Consider the following 15,397-nt stretch of genomic DNA (forward strand, 5'->3'; position numbering starts at 1 on the left):
GTGACACAGACAGGAGGGACTGTTCCCCATTTTTGTCCCCTGGCAGGAGATCCCAGGCCCCCCAGGTTGTTGTCCCCCCCCTCTTCCAATGGAAGCAGAGCTGGTGACACAGGGGGCGGGATGTGCCGCATCCGTATGGAATGGTTTCTGTTTATTACAGTTTTAATCTCACAGTCGGTAGCATTACATGAGAATAAAGCACTGGACAGGACTGGAAAAAAAGGCCTCTGGAGACAGCATGCAAACATTTGCAACGAGTTTAAAGCAAAACAACCCAAAATAATAATAAAAAAAAGCGTCTGGTGGGGCCGTGGCTGCACCCTCCCCACCGGGCGGCGAGTCCAGCGTCTCCCCTGTGACCATCACTTCTGTCGTGGGGGTTTCCTCTCCGTGTGTCCGTTTCATTGGCTTCTTTATTTTATTATTATTCTTCTTTTATTAACCTTCTTTTCTCTCTTTTTTTTTTTCCTCCTTTTTTTTTTTTTTTTTTTTTTCTTCTTTTCATTACATTAAAAAATAAGATTCGTACTTTTTGTAAAACACCCAGTGCTCAGCTGGGCCCTGCTTGAAATAATAAAAAAAACAACCAAGAAAAAAATAAACCACAAAAAAACCAACCAACCAACAAAACAAAACAAAACAACAAACAACGCCCCCCCAAGAAACTGAGAAAACAACACCCAAAACTTAAAAAAAAAAAAAAAAAAAAGAGCCTGGGAGACCACCAGAAAACCCCCCCAAAAAAACCCCACAACAAAAAACAACCCCAAAACCTGACTTGAAAAAAAAAAAAAAAATTCGGAAGTTTGGAAGTGAACTGGGAGATTTTTTTTGAGGGGGGGTTGGGTGGGGTGGAAACACCCCTGGGGTTCCCTCCCAGCCGCTCCCGGTGCTGGGGATGGGCAGGGGGGCTGCCCACAGCCCAGAAGCCCCCTCAGCGTGGGTCCCCTGGGGCTGCTGGGGTGGGGGGGAGCCCCCCCCTCACAGGTAGAGCTCCTTCTCTTTGATATGCACTAGCTGTTCCCGGAGCTGGTGGAAGGAGGGCCGGTGGCCGGGGTCAAGGGTCCAGCACTTCTTCATCACCTCGTAGACCACGGCAGGGCATCCGTCGGGAGCATCCATCTTATAGCCCTTCTCCACCCGGGGTACCACGTCCTTCAGGGGCTGGGAGGACAGGGGGTGGGTTAAGGAGGGGTGGAGGGGAGACACGGTGGGTCGGCCCACTAAAAAGGGGCTGGGAGGACAGGGGGTGGGTTTTAGGATGGAGGGGAGGGGACACACGGTGGGTTGGCCCATTAAAAAGGGGCTGGGAGGACAGGGGGTGGGTTTTAGGATGGGGGGGAGGGGACACACTGTGGGTCGGCCCACTAAAAAGGGGCTGAGCTGCCCCCCAAAACAGCCCCGAGGTAAGTGAGGTTCCTGACTTACGATTCTCGGATAAGGCACTCGCCCGAAGGAGTAGATTTCCCAGAGGAGGATCCCGAAACTCCACACGTCCGACTTGGTGGAGAATTTCTGGAAAGGGAGAAGAGATGCTCCAGGAGCGGGCTCCAGGGGTGGGGGGCAGTGGGTCTTCCCCACCCTCAGGGCTTTTCAGGATCAAACCACAAGAAGTGGGGCTCCCCTTGGGGATGTGCCCCACACCTGGGCTGTGTCCCCTTTCCCACAGCATGGGGACAGCCACTCTGCTCACCCACCTTTTCTCTAAGTGCTTCTGGGGCTGTCCACTTCACGGGCAGCTTCCCTGTGTCCTGTGTGGAGGAGGCTTCCTTGGTCAACCCAAAATCGCTGACCTTTGCTATGTTGTCCTCCGAGACCAGGACGTTCCTCGCAGCCAGGTCCCGGTGGACAAAGTTGTTGGCTTCCAGGTATTCCATGGCTTCACAGACATCTCTGGTTGGGGTGAGAGGAGAAGAGGATCAGCCCCAAAACACCGACGGATGCAGGTCGGGATGGTGGGCACGGCCAGCCCTGGGGTGTCCTCCTGCCAGACTTACAAGGAGAACTTCAGCAGGCAATCTGCACCAAGGACCGACCGCCCACGCGACCGCAGGTAGTCCACGAGGCTGCCCTGCAGAGAGATGGAGCCATCAGGGGCAGATTCCCCCCCACCGCCCCCTCCCCACGTGGGGAAGGACTCGGGGACAACATCCAGGCGAGGGTGACCCCAGGGAGATGTCAGCCAAGGTGGGATGGCCCAGGGTGAAGGCCCGGCACCCTTTGGTGGGAGGGGAGGTGGAAGGGAGGCAGAGGGAGAGGGCAGGTGGCCACAGAGGGGGAGAGTAGGTGGCCACAGAGGGAGAGGGTAGGTGGCCACAAAGGGAGAGGGCAGGTGGCCACAGAGGGAGAAGGTAGGTGGCCACAGAGGGAGAAGGTAGGTGGCCACAGAGGGAGAGGGCAGGTGGTCACAGAGGGAGAGGGCAGGTGGCCACAGAGGGAGAGGGTAGGTGGCCACAAAGGGAGAGGGCAGGTGGCCACAGAGGGAGAAGGTAGGTGGCCATAGAGGGAGAGGGCAGGTGGCCACAGAGGGAGACAGCAGGTGGCCACAGAGGGGGAGGGCAGGTGGCCACAGAGGGGGTGTCACCTTGGCCATGTACTCAGTGACGATGTAAAGGCCGCTCTTCTCTTCCACTATCACCCCCAGGAGCTGCACCAGGTTGCTGTGTCGGAGCTGCCTGCGGGGTGCAGGAGGGGTCAGGGCAGGGTTTGGGGGAGAAAAGGCTCCCAGAGGTCCCTGCAGGACCTGTTCTGTCGCTCCCACCACGCGAGGTGACACTCACGTCATGACAGACGCCTCCGCCAGGAAGGCTTGAGCTGTGGCGTCGTTTTTAATGCACTTCACGGCGACTTTGTTGCCCCGGTAATCCCCCAACATCACATCTGCAGGCCAGGAGAGAAGGGCAGGGCAAAGGCTGAGAAGCATCCCAGTCTCCCCAGGCCCCACCATCACCCTGGGGGGGCTACAGAGAAGCCCCCACCCCCCCCCCTTAGAGCCACAGGGGGCCTGGGGACACAGGGCTCACCTCCGAATTCCCCTTTGCCAATGATCTGCAGCAACTTGAGGTCCTTCATGTTGAGGGCCCAGCCACCTGCACGGGGGGGAAAGGGAGAGTAAGGGGTGGCTGGGGGGACGGGGTCTGTCCCCAAGGAGCTGGGGAAGGGCCACGGCCACTCACTGCGGGAGAATTCGTCCTGTGCTGCCACCGTCCCCTCCATCACCTTGGGTTTGATGAGGCGGGTGCAGAGCCCATCCGCGTCCGTGGTGTAATGCTGGGGGGGGGATCAGTTCAGGGGGTGAGAGGCAGAGCTGCTGCGGGGTAGGGGGTGGGGGGGGCTCTGCCCAGGCGGTGCCGGGCTCTGGGATCCCACCAGGTGGCAGCACGAGGCCGCAGATGGGACCAGCAGGGATCTGGGGGTGGTCCCGGACCCCTCCGCCTGGTGGTCCCATCCCCCGCGCATCCTGCCCGGCCAACCATCCCCTCCCTCCCGTGTCCGTGTCCCCTCGGGGCTCTGTCCCCAGCAGCCCCGCCCCATAGGGATAGCAGGGAAGGTCCCACTCTGCCCAGGGCTCAGAACCCGATGTTCCCAAGCCCAAATCTCAGGGCACAGGGGGACGGACAGGAGGGGTGGCAGGTCCCTCGGGGGCCTGAGATCTCACCTCCACCAGCTGCATGAGGTTTTCGAAGTAGACCTCCTCGTCGATGCTCAGCTTGCTGGAGGAGTAGATGATGCGGTAGTGCTCCACCTTCCCCTCACAGCTGACACAGAGGGTGTAGTCCCCGGGGTAGTTGGTGCTCTCCCGCACCAGGAACAGCCCCGTCTCGGGGGGGTACAGCAGCCTCTCCGCCTGCTCCCGCGTGATCTTCCCGTGAAACCACCTGCAACAGGACACAGGGGGCAGGTCAAGGGCTGGGGAGCCCGAGGGTTGGATCCCCCTGGGCTTGGGGTGATGGGGATGTGGAGCAGCTTCCCGTGCTCCTCCCTGCCATGCTCATCTACCCCACAGCAGGGCTCTTCCCATGGGATACAGCTCCTCAGACGATGAAGCAGAGACACCAACCCCTCCCTCCCTCCCTCCCTCCCTCCCTCCCTCCCTCCCTCCCTCCCTCCCTCCCTCCCTTCCTCCCTTCCTTCCTTCCTTCCTTCCTTCCTTCCTTCCTTCCTTCCTTCCTTCCTTCCTTCCTTCCTTCCTTCCTTCCTTCCTTCCTTCCTTCCTTCCTTCCTTCCTTCCTTCCTTCCTTCCTTCCTTCCTTCCTTCCTTCCTTCCTTCCTTCCTTCCTTCCTTCCTTCCTTCCTTCCTTCCTTCCTTCCTTCCTTCCTTCCTTCCTTCCTTCCTTCCTTCCTTCCTTTCCTTCCTTTCCTTCCTTTCCTTCCTTTCCTTCCTTTCCTTCCTTTCCTTCCTTTCCTTCCTTTCCTTCCTTCCTCCCTCCCTCCCTTCCTCCTTCCCTCCCTCCTTCCTTCCCTCCCTCCCTCCTTCCATCTACCATCTCTCCCATTCAGACCCTGTCCCAACCCCTCTGTTTTTCCCCAGCAGCCTTTCCAACCACAAATTTGGGAAGAGGACCCAGTTCAAAATGCCACCCAACCACCCAGCACCTTCCCAGCTCTGTGGGCAGCTCCCAAGGTGCTCAGAGCTTTCCCCAGCACCAGCAGATCCCAAACCAAAGCTGCTGGGACAGCCCAAACTCCTTTCTACCTCTCAGCCTTGCCAAGCCCTGGGTAGGATCTTGCTTCTCATGGACAGGAGGTCCCACTGGGTTCTGGACCCAGTTCTAGGCTGCCCCAGCTGCCTCCAAATACTCACGGCATGAGGCTGAGCTTGATCCCAGCCTTCACTCCTTCCCTCTTCTGCACGTAGTTAGCAGGGATGATGCCCTCCCGGCCCACCTTGTTCTTTGCCTTGTACCAGTTGGGATCCTGAGGGGACAAGGGGGACGTCAGGACAGGCCCAGCAGCCCCTGGAGATGGCAGCATCTCACCAAGGGAACCTGCCAGTGCTGCCTGTCATTTCCTGGCCAGCAGGATGGAGTGGGCAGGGGACTATCCTAAAGGTTGGGGGTGGTGATGCTGGTGGCCCTGTGGGGGCTACTGTGACCACAGAATTATCTGGCTTGGAAAAGACCTCTGAGATCATCAAGTCTAACCCTTGATCCACTCCCCCCGCGCTTCCCAGACCACTCAGTGCCACATTCAGTCTCTTCTTAAAAACCTCCAGGGATGGAGAATCCACCCCCTCCCTGGGCAGCCCATTCCAATGCCTGATCGTCCTCTCTGGAAAGAATTTCTTCCTAATATCCAACCTAAACCTTAGGTTGGATATTAGGAAAAAATATGCCCATGTCCTCTTGTCTGACCGAGAGCTGCCTGGGAGCAGAGCCCAACCACCTCCTGGCTCCAACCTCCTTTCAGGGAGTTGTAGAGAGTGATGAAGTCTCCCCTGAGCCTCTTCTTCTCCAGCCTGAACACCCCCAGCTCCCTCAGCCCTTCCTCACAGGACTTGTGCTGGATCCCTTCACAGCCTCCTTGCTCTTCTCTGGACCTGCTCCAGGACCTCAATCTCCTTCCTGAGCTGAGGGGCCCAGAACTGGACACAGGACTCAAGCTGTGGCCTCCCCAGGGCTGAGCACAGGGGCAGAATCCCTTCCCTGGACCTGCTGGCCACGCTGTTCCTGATCCAGCTCTCCCAAGAGCCCCCCAACCTCCAGTCTCTCTCTTTTTCTCCCCCCACACCACACACAGCATCACTCCCTGACCAGGAGCCTCTCGTCCTCTCCTCCCCTCCCAGGAGGCACAGCACAGTTTTACATTTTGGAGAAACCTTAACTAACAAGGCTGGGAATTAATTAACCGAGCGTGTGGCCCCATTCCCTGCTGCCTGGGAGGGGACTTCCAGAGGGACATGGGGATGCCACCAGCATGGGGATGCTGGGATGTTCCTGGCACGGGCAGCAGCAGCCCAGGAAGGAGGGTGGGGTGGCAGTGTCCTTACCTTGGTGACAGCCACTATGGTAAGGACATCTCCTTTGCTGAAGGGCAGGTCCTGCTCGGCGGTACCGTGGAAGTTGTACTTGGCAATACATTCTGTACCAGATGGCCAAACGGCCTGGCAGGGGACAGGGGGACAGTGTCAGAACCTGGCTGGCCGTGTCACCCCCACACTGACCTACAGGGACACCCCCCAGGCACGTGGCACTCCTGCCCCTCTGATGCAAACCCAAATGGGAGTCACCAGTGGTCATTTGGGAGGTTTCTGGCAGGCTCTGGGAGCTCAGGTGGCCTTTTTCAGCTGGGATGGGTCAGGGAACACATCCCTGTGGGGGGACACTCACAAACTCACCACAAGGGTCCCCATGTCCCTCCTCAGCCTTAGGACCACCTCGGAAGCGGACGGAGAAGCTGGAGAGCCTGCTCCATCCCTGCCTCTCCTCCCCCCCTGGCACTTACCTGCATCCCTGACATCTTCTCAGGAGGTTGGGGGGAGAGCAACTCTCACAGGGGAGACACCTCACTTGGTACCATGAGACCTGGGGGGAAAGGATGGTGGGGAGGGCTGTGTCAGGGTGATGCAGCAGCCACCACACGCCACATGGGTGTCTTTTCCACCATCACAAGGGGAAGAGCTCTTGTCTGAAGCACCGCTTCCAAAATGTCCCCAACCCGACCCAAAAGCCTATCCACAGGAGCCCTGGGTCTGCTCAACCCCCCTGGCAGTGGGGGACTGGGTGGGTGTGGAGCTGCTCACCCAGATTATGGGGGGATTTGCAGACACAGGGCTTTTTAGGAAGAGAGTTTGATGTGCTGTGCAGCAGCTGCATCGAGCAAAGAACGGAAAACATAGGACTGCAAAATCCCCCCTGCCTCCCCCATCCATCTCCTGGGGCTGCCAGCCCCGCTCCCGGGGGGAAACTGAGGCACGGGGCGGCGAGGGGATCTGGCTGGTGAGGAACAGGACCTCCAGGCAGCAGGCTCCCACCTTGGCGAGAATCCCAGTCCCTTCCCAGCAGCCCCAGTGCTGTGCAGCCCCAGCCCTGCTCTCCCACGGTGCCGGATGACCCACGTGTGGAAACATCCAGCCCTGGGAGCTTCCCAGAAAAGAAAGAAATTTATTTCCTGCAGCACAAAACCCATCGGGGTTCCAGGAGCTCCTGCTGGCTCCAGAAGCCCGGGGGGATGGATGCAGGGTGCTGTGCTCCCCCCCAGCAGTGTCCCCAGGCCCCGGGCTGGGTCGCATCCTGCCCCGGTGCGTGGGAGGGGAACAAACCCGGCTTTATTCTCACTGCTCTGAAGAGATGAAGTCAGCAACCCCAGCACCAAACCCAGCATTTTCTTGGGCCTTGGGGGGGAGGGGGTTGGACAGCGGGGTCCATCCCTGCCTGCCCACCCTAAAAAAAAAACCCACCCCAGTATTGCTCGGTCCATCCTATCAATTCGGCAGCCGCCGCTCCCCAGCCCCGATGTCAGCAGCTCGAAATATTTTGGGAAGGAGGAACTGAAACGAGGGGCAAGGCCAGCAGAGATGGGAGGAGGAAGAAGATAAGGGGCAGAACCGTGGGGAGGAAGAAAGCGGATGCGAGCGCGGCCCCGCTGCCACCGCAGCCCTGCCTGGAGCCCTCCGGAAAAGGCCTCAGGCTGCCAGCACCTCCCTCACCTTCCCCCAGAGCAGGGATGTGCTACCAATTGCCTTCTCTTGGGCATCGGAGAGGAGAAACTGAAGCTCAGATGCTCACCCTAAGGACAGAGTTTGGATACCGAAAGCCAGGGGCTGGGGTTTTCAGTGACACCCATCACCGCGGCGTCTGGGCCTCGTGTGACGGGTTGGGTTTTCTGCCCCGCCAACGCCGGGGGCTGTTGAGGAAGAGCAACCTCTCAGATGGCACCCGAGCCCGACATGATGGCAACTGTAAACCCAGGGATGGTGCCACAGAGGTTGGCAGGGACCCAAGGGAGGGAGGTAAAGGACTGGGGAGCATCCTCTCAAAATATCCCCACCTCAAACTCACCTTTTTTCACACTGATTTTTTGGTTAAATCCTGAATTTACACCTGGCGTGAAGCAAAAATTTTAAGAAAAAGGGTACAAAGACCCCCAGTCCAAAATGCAGCCCAGGAAAAACTGGGAATAAATCAAATCCCTGCCTCAGGATTTGGCTGAAGTCCGTAAGGAGCCAGATTAAGGGAAATGGTCTGTGCAGAAGGCATTTCTCACTCCTGGGGTTTTCGGCCCCGTTCCTCTGCCTCCCAGCACCCTGTGGGACACCCAGTAGCAACCAGCCCTGGGTGTTGCTCAAGTAGCTGCTCACCCCCAAAGTGCTGAGTCAGCCTTTCCCACTGGCCAGGCACCCCAGTGCTGCTCTTGCAAAAAAAAAACCAAAAAAAAAAAAAACAAAGGAGAAAAAGCAGCAGGATGGAGGTTTCATCCCAGGCACAATCCCAAATGGAATATCCTGGCTGAGCTTTGCCCACCAGGCAGGATCAGGATGCCAGGGAATATCACCTGGAAGGGACGGACCCATCCCCGGAGTTCAGGAGCCAGATCTTCCCAATCCCAAAGGCCAGTTGTTTGGGTCTGCAGCTCAGGAATGTCACCAGCATTTATATTTTATAAATGCAGAGAGGATACAGAATTTATAGCCTGCCTCTGGGCCTTGGAGCCCTTATAGAGAGTATTTTTCTACTCTTTTAAAGAGGAAACTGTCTCAGCAAACTCCACCAAGAGCAACACACTCCAGCCGGTTCTGGAATTTTTTACCTTCCTGGATGGTGGAAATTCATGGCACTGGGGGGTGGCATTGTTATAAATACAGCACCAGAAATTTGCTTATCAGTTTTAGAGGGGGAGGTGGTTAACAGCACCAGGAACTGCCATTCACAGAGCTCCCAATGCCCCTTTCCATATCCCGGCACACCCCGGGGTGACAGGGCGAGCAGCACCCTGACTTTCTGAAACCATCACCAAACTCCTGCCTCAAAACCAAGGATTACCCAAAGAGGAGGAGGAAACCACCTGCCACCCCAAAAACACCCAGCTCTGGGAGTGCTGCCAACCAGCCCCCTGAAGGCACGGCTGCCTGCGGTGGCCTCATGTGACAGGCAGCAGTTCCTGCCCAGCGTGTCACCCGCTGTCACCCGGCCCCAGCACTGGCTCTTCAAGCTCTCCCCTGTGGGATGCCCGGCTGGGAGAAGGAGGCAGTGATGCCTGGGTGGATCCAGAGGTTAAGAGCAGCATTCCCTGTGACAGAGAGCTCCAGGAAACCACCGGCATCACCTCTTCTCTCCTCAAGCAGAGGCACTTCCCCCGGGGGAGTGATGCGTAGCAGCAGAAGTCAGCTTGAAAAGAATAAAATAATAATTACCAAAATGCCCAGGGAGCCACCCAAGCAATTCAGCACAGCCCAGGGCCAGGCTTAACTATCTTCTGAGGGTTTCACTCTCTCTGGAAACTGCCCATCCACAAAAGAGGGTCTCAGGGGAGCAGATGGAGAACCCACCAGCCTTTTCTCCACCCAAAACCATTTCCCTGTCTTCCCCATCCTCTGCCCCACTGCCCTTCCAGATGCTCTGCCCAGGCACCCCGGTGAGGGACCTCAGCCCAACACTCCACCCCAAGAAGGGCTGGGACACACGCTGGTCCCCACCACATCCCTTCCAGCCCTGCTCCTGGATTTCCCTATGGGAAGCACAGATCCACAACCAAGAGAGAAGCCTCAACCTGGAGGGGAAGGTGGGAAGGGCAGAGACAACAAATACCTCTGACACCCTGAGAATCCAAAGGGTACTGGGAATATGAGCCAGGGGAAGCCTCTTCTCACCAGCATTTCCTCCTCCTGCCACCCAGCACGCCCAGGGGTGGATTTTGGGACCCCCAGATCAAAAAGCACCATCCGCACAGCATGGGTTGGAGGAAAGATGCTGCATTTCCATTTGAAACCCAACTAGCTAGAGGGAAACGGGGAGCAGACCCTAAGAACAACTCGATTCTAAATAAATTTTAGCCACTGATGATGGGAAAGCTTTGTTCCCATTGGGAATCAGTGCGAGCATCCCCCCTTGGCTCTGCTCATCCATCTCACCCTCCCCAAAACATCTCCCGATGCTCAACAGCCCCAGTTTCTTTCAACTTAATAAATAAATCAATCAAATAATAACAATAAAAGGAAAAAAACCCAACCCCAAAACAGACAACATCCTCGCTCTCTCTCCAAAAGATCTTATCTCCTGTTATTACAAGTAACACCTACGATCACTCTCATTGAAAGAAAAAAAGCTTTCCTGCTTTCTCTCAGCACTGAGCTGGCTGTGCTGGCAGCAGGGGTTTCACTGCTGCTCCCCCCCCAGGCACCCCACTGGGGGGAAGAAAGGAGTGGGGGTCTTTCTTTCTATTTTTGGAAGGGTGTTTTTGTGTTTTTGTTCAACTTTTAAAAAGAAAAAAAAAGAAGCTGTTGCTCTTCAAACCACAGAAGGTTCCTGGGGGTTAGTGGGAGGCAGGTGGAGGCCTGGAGAGATGCTGCTCCCAGCCTCCCCATCACAGAAAGCTTTTTCTGGTCCTTCTTTTGCCTACAAAAAACCTCATCAGGATGATTTTTTTTTTTTTTTCCCCCTCACTACCCCACAAATCACCCCGGCACCCCCTTTCCAGAGTGTCAGGAAGTCCCCGGGGATGCACACATGATGGGGAGAAGAGCTTGGGACACACCAGGATGCACTCAAAACATTTTTTTTTTTTTTAAATACCCATCCAAAACTGAAAATTCGGGAGGGGTGAGGGAGGCAACAGTCAGAAAGCAAAGTGCACACCAAATTCACAGGGAGAGCATCCTGGGGGCGGGGGTTAACCCAGTGCTGCTCCCCACTGAGAAGTTTCACTTCATCACCATCATCCCACTGATGCTCCACGAGGGATGAGGGGCCAGGGGGATGCTCCAAAACCTCCTGCATCTCTCTGCCACGCTCCCACAGATCTCACTGACTGCTCCTGCGTGGCTGCAGTGGGAACAAATCCCATGGGAGCGTGGAGGGTGAGACCCTTTCTGTCCTGGGAGGAAAGCAGCCACCCTCCTCCTCCCGCTCCCTGGCCCTTGCACATTTGATTTTAATTTAATTTTTTTTTAAGTATACTTTTATTTTCTGCCCGATGGCACAGCCCCTTTCGCTCTCAATAAACCCACGAGCAACAGCCATGGCTATAAATAACCCGTCAACGCCTTATTGACCGCAAAAAAAAAAAAAAAAAAAAAAAAAAAAAAAAAAAAAAATTAAAAAAAAATCGCTGCCAGCCCCTTTTGACGCCCGGACCCAACTCCCTCCTTCCGCCCTCAAAAACCCCGCCAGCAACTCGGGGCTCGGCCTGACGGCACCAAACCTGTCCCGGCCTTTGTATGGGATGGGGATGGAGCAGGGAGGGGGGGGCCCGGGAGCAGCCCCCCCTCCCCGAGGCTTTAGGGCTGAGGCCACAGCTCCCGCTTCCTCCCGCAGCAGAGGATGCTGCGGGGGTCCCAGGGCGGAGCTGGAGGGATGCTGGGTGTCGAGGGGGGTCCCTGGGGAAGGGCGCTTCGGGATGGTGGGGTAGGGGATGTGCGTGCGGAGGATGGGGTCACCCAGCAGGTTTGGAGGCGGACGGACCCCCCGCATCCCCCGGCCCAGCCCCGCAGGCCCCATTGTCTGAGCTCCGCCGCGCTCCCGGCCCCGCGTCCCCCGCGGCGGGGGGGCCTCTGCCCCAAACCCGGGGGGATGCGGGGTGTGGAGGGGTTGGGCGAGCCCTCCCCACCCCGATGTGCGTGTGTGTGTGCGTGTGTGTGTGTGTGAGTGTGCCACCCCTCTCCTCCCCACCCTCCCTCCCTCCCCGTGCAGCGGCGTCCCGGTGCGGGACCACCCCCGGTACTCCCGGTACTCACCTCCCTGCGGGCCGGGGGCTCAGCCCGCCGCCGGCTGCTCCATGCGGCGCTGCCGGGGGCCTCCGGGCTCGGCTGGGCCGGCGGGGGGGGGGTACGGGGGGGTGGGGGGGTGGCGGAAGGGGCGGAGGAAGCCGGAGCCGCCGGAGCAGCCGCCCGGTGGGGCCGGGCCCGGGGCGGCGAGGAGCGGGGAGAGGGCTCGGGGGAGGGGGGCGGCGGCGCGTCCGCCGCCCAGCTCGGGCCGGGCTCGGGGCGCGGGGGGCGCCCGGGGCGGCGGGGCCTGCTGCGAGGGAGCGGAGCCCGGAACCGGAGCGGCCCCAGCACCGCGCCTGCGCCGGCACGGCCCGCACCCGAGCGGCGGGCACCGGGCGGCCCGGGGCCGCCACCTGCCGGGGACCGCCGCACCCGCCGGCACCAGCACCGGAACCGGCACCGGGACCCGCACCGGGACCCCGCGCCGTCCTCCGGGTTCGTGCGGGGGCCGGGGGTGGCTGCTCACATGGGCGGTACTAAAATCTTACTAAAACACTGATAAAGCAGTAACAAATGAACAAACACAGTAATAATTATGAATAATATAATAAAATAATCTGTATGATGTGTTGCATATATAATATAGTTTAATATACTACTAGAGTATCCTGTACCTTAAAATGCATGCAAATATCATATATCATATATATCATGTCATATAATATAAATTATATATATAATGTACCATATAATCGTATATCTTATATATATAAAGACAATCTTTAAGGTCTCTTCCAACCCCAAACAACCTGTGATTCCATGATACCGAATCAACAATAACAACAAAAAATCATCATAATAAGGATGCTGACAGTGGTGACAGAGGCTGCAGGAGCAGGAGGTGACCAGAGAGCCGGGCCAGGCCAGGGGCAACCCCGCCACAGATCCTTCCCCTCCCCTCGTGCCTCTGCTCCATCAAGAGAAGGGGATAGAAAAAGGGGTGGAAGCGTCCTTTGGGCATCCTGGTTTCCTTACTTCGTGCCAGGCTGGTCCCTTGGGATGGGCAGAATCCAATCCCCCCAAGGATGTTGTGGGGAGCAGGATCCCTTCCCACCCAGTTGCCCGCTCCTCTACCCACCCTTCTGCCAGGTAAGGGACAAAGGCTCCAAACCCAGGCTCCTTTCCTGGGCAGGGAGGATGGGTGAGGAGATGAGGAAGAGGTGGTGGAGATGTCTGCACATGGGCTGAAGGGACTGCAGGGGACAGAGAAGCTCAGGGGACAGAGCCAGGAAGACCACGGTGGCCAAGGGAGCGGGGCTGCAAAGCCTGGATTCTTTTTAGGGACCACATCCTTGCTTCTACAGTGCCCCGAGGCCTTTGGGGGTTCCTGGAGCTTTCCCCCAGGGCCGGTGGGTCCGTGGGGCATGGGGGAGGTGGGGAGCAGGCTCAGCCTCACACAGCCCCTGACAGTCCCAGGAGGAAATGAAACCAACTCGAGCACCTCCTTGCAGCAGAAAGGCACCCGCAGACACAGGTCCTGACCCACCCACCCGTGCATCAGTGCACCCACCTGGATCTGCACACCCCTGCACGCCCACAGGCACGGGTGGGTGTGCCCAGACCGTGGGGGCACACGGCAGCTCTGGCTGCAGGCCCAAGCCCAGCAGCACTGTCATCTTCTCAGCCCACATCTCATCCAGGAAGCCCATTCATGCACTGTTGGATGGGGGATTTACTCCTCTATGGGTCTGGGGATCTCAGCTCTGGGAGGAAAAGACCAAGCATGAACCCAACGTGCTGGAGAATTGTGCCCAGTTCCAGGTTTTTTCCATCCATTTACCTAGGAAGAGGGGAATGCCCAGCGACTGCACCACCAGGAGTGTTCAGAGCTGCTGTCGAGTTTTTTCCTCCCCTCTGAAGGTCCATTCCTGAAGCCCTGAGACCATCAGCATCCCCAGGGACAGCTGGCAGAGTGACACAGGTGACAGTGGGCTATGCAGGAGACCCAGAGGGGATTTCTCCAGGTTCAGCTCACTGCAATGGCCCAGTTGGGAATTCTCCCAGGAGAAGGTTTTTGGTTTGTGGGTGGGCAATGCCCTGGCTGGAGAGCAGAGAAGGATGGATTCAGTCACACTTGGAGGAGACATGGCCAACCACCTCCTTGTCTTGCACCAGGAGAGGGGCCCTTCAGTTGAGGGGGGAATCAGCAGGAAAAGGGAAAAATAATAGAAATCAAAACCAAAAAACAATACAGTAGAGAAGGAACTGAGAATAAAATCTCATATTCCTTTGCTTATAGGAATAAAAGATGTGTGATCACTACCCTGTGACCTCCTCTGCATCCCGTGGCTTATTTAGTCCCTGGTGGGCAGTGGGTTTGATGCTCCTGAGGGGCTCAGGCAGAGCAGGCTGGATGGGAAGTGGTGGGCAGGGAAAGGGGAGGATCGCTGCCTTGGATATACCAGGCAGCAGAGAATCCGAAGGCACTGGTTAGGAACACCAAGAGGAAAACCAGCCTGAAAGCTTCCAGCTCATTCCACCCCGGAGAACTCACGTTCCAGCTGAAAAAAACCCAAACAAACCCAAAGAGAGCCGGGTTGGGCCGGTTCTGCGGCTCCTGGAGCTCCGAGGGTGATGGGGGATGTGGGAGGCTCAGAGGGGGAGAGGTAGGGAGGAAGGGGGGGGGCTGGTAGCCTATAGATCCCCCTCCCCTACATGTGCCTCCCCTAAAAACCTCCGCAACCCCTCGGTCCCCCAGGGCACCGCTGGAGCTGGTGTGACAGATGCCACGCGAGGGCGTTCGTGTCCCGAAGCCCAGCGAGAAGGGACAAAACCGCTTGGGAAGCACCGAAGTGAATTAGGATCCTGCCCTGGCTCCCGGGGAGGGGACGGAGAACTTCTACCCTGTCTGCCACGGAACCCCGCTTCGGTGCAGCCTTGTTCCAATGCCTCTCCTCGGGAGTCCTCCTTTCCAGGATGGTTCTTTATTAAAAGAGAGGGCTGGGAACGCTGCCTTTGGGCTTTTCACCTCCAGCCTGGGCTCCCCCTTCTCCAGCACCAGGGGGTCAGCCCCAGCCCCCTGGTTCTACCCTTGCTCTGCGGTAGCCGGTGCCACGGTACCACCGGCAGACTCAGCGCCAGCTCTGGGGACATCCCAGCTCTATGTCCCTCATCCTACAGCTGAAACTGGGTTTGGGCAGCCTGGAGCCCCTTGTCACCCCTTTTTCCTTCCCTCCATGGAAAATCATGCTCGTGCACAGCCAGGATGAGGCGACTGCCAGGTTTGAGGCCGTTCCCTGGAGGTTTTCTCCAGCATCCCTTTGCGTGCAGGTTATCTCTGCATCTCTGTTGTTCTTTCCATAACTTGGGGACAAACTCCATCCCAACCCACTCGTGTGTTCCCTGATTAACAGCTACCTTGTACCTCTAAGGACATGGGGCAATCGATCAGCCCAGACACCATCTCCTTTCCAGAGGGAAGATAGAGGTGAAGGGTGGGATGAGGAGGAGGAAGGGTTCCTCCTGATTTGGGAGCCC

At 57.6% G+C, this 15,397-nt stretch overlaps 1 protein-coding gene across 2 annotated transcripts; it reads right to left on the reverse strand.

Annotated features, from left to right (window-relative positions):
- Positions 1-123: 123 nt before the first annotated feature.
- Positions 124-11,989, reverse strand: CSK (C-terminal Src kinase). 2 transcript variants are annotated; one of them, XM_071754561.1, is made up of 13 exons: positions 11,891-11,989; positions 6,445-6,524; positions 5,990-6,103; positions 4,805-4,917; positions 3,659-3,878; positions 3,177-3,270; positions 3,024-3,089; positions 2,781-2,880; positions 2,585-2,675; positions 1,998-2,071; positions 1,698-1,893; positions 1,429-1,515; positions 124-1,164 (listed from the first exon to the last, which is right to left on the reverse strand). In XM_071754561.1, exons 2-13 carry the CDS (start codon positions 6,457-6,459, stop codon positions 982-984), a joined length of 1,353 nt encoding a protein of 450 aa, XP_071610662.1. In that variant the 5' UTR covers positions 6,460-6,524; positions 11,891-11,989; the 3' UTR covers positions 124-981. The 2 variants fall into 2 exon arrangements, with proteins under 2 accessions (XP_071610662.1, XP_071610661.1); XM_071754560.1 differs by lacking the exon at positions 11,891-11,989 and adding an exon at positions 7,400-7,418.
- Between the last annotated feature and the right edge of the window lie 3,408 nt (positions 11,990-15,397).

The sequence above is a fragment of the Heliangelus exortis genome, chromosome 11 (assembly GCF_036169615.1).
Source record: "Heliangelus exortis chromosome 11, bHelExo1.hap1, whole genome shotgun sequence".
Lineage (NCBI taxonomy): Eukaryota > Metazoa > Chordata > Aves > Apodiformes > Trochilidae > Heliangelus > Heliangelus exortis.

Coding starts and splice junctions, on each gene's coding strand:
- CSK (XM_071754561.1), bottom strand. Junction 3,879..4,804: donor ATCAAGCTCAGCCTCATGCC/GTGAGTATTTGG, acceptor GTCCTGTTGCAG/GTGGTTTCACGGGAAGATCA. Junction 1,165..1,428: donor GAGTGCCTTATCCGAGAATC/GTAAGTCAGGAA, acceptor CTGTCCTCCCAG/CCCCTGAAGGACGTGGTACC.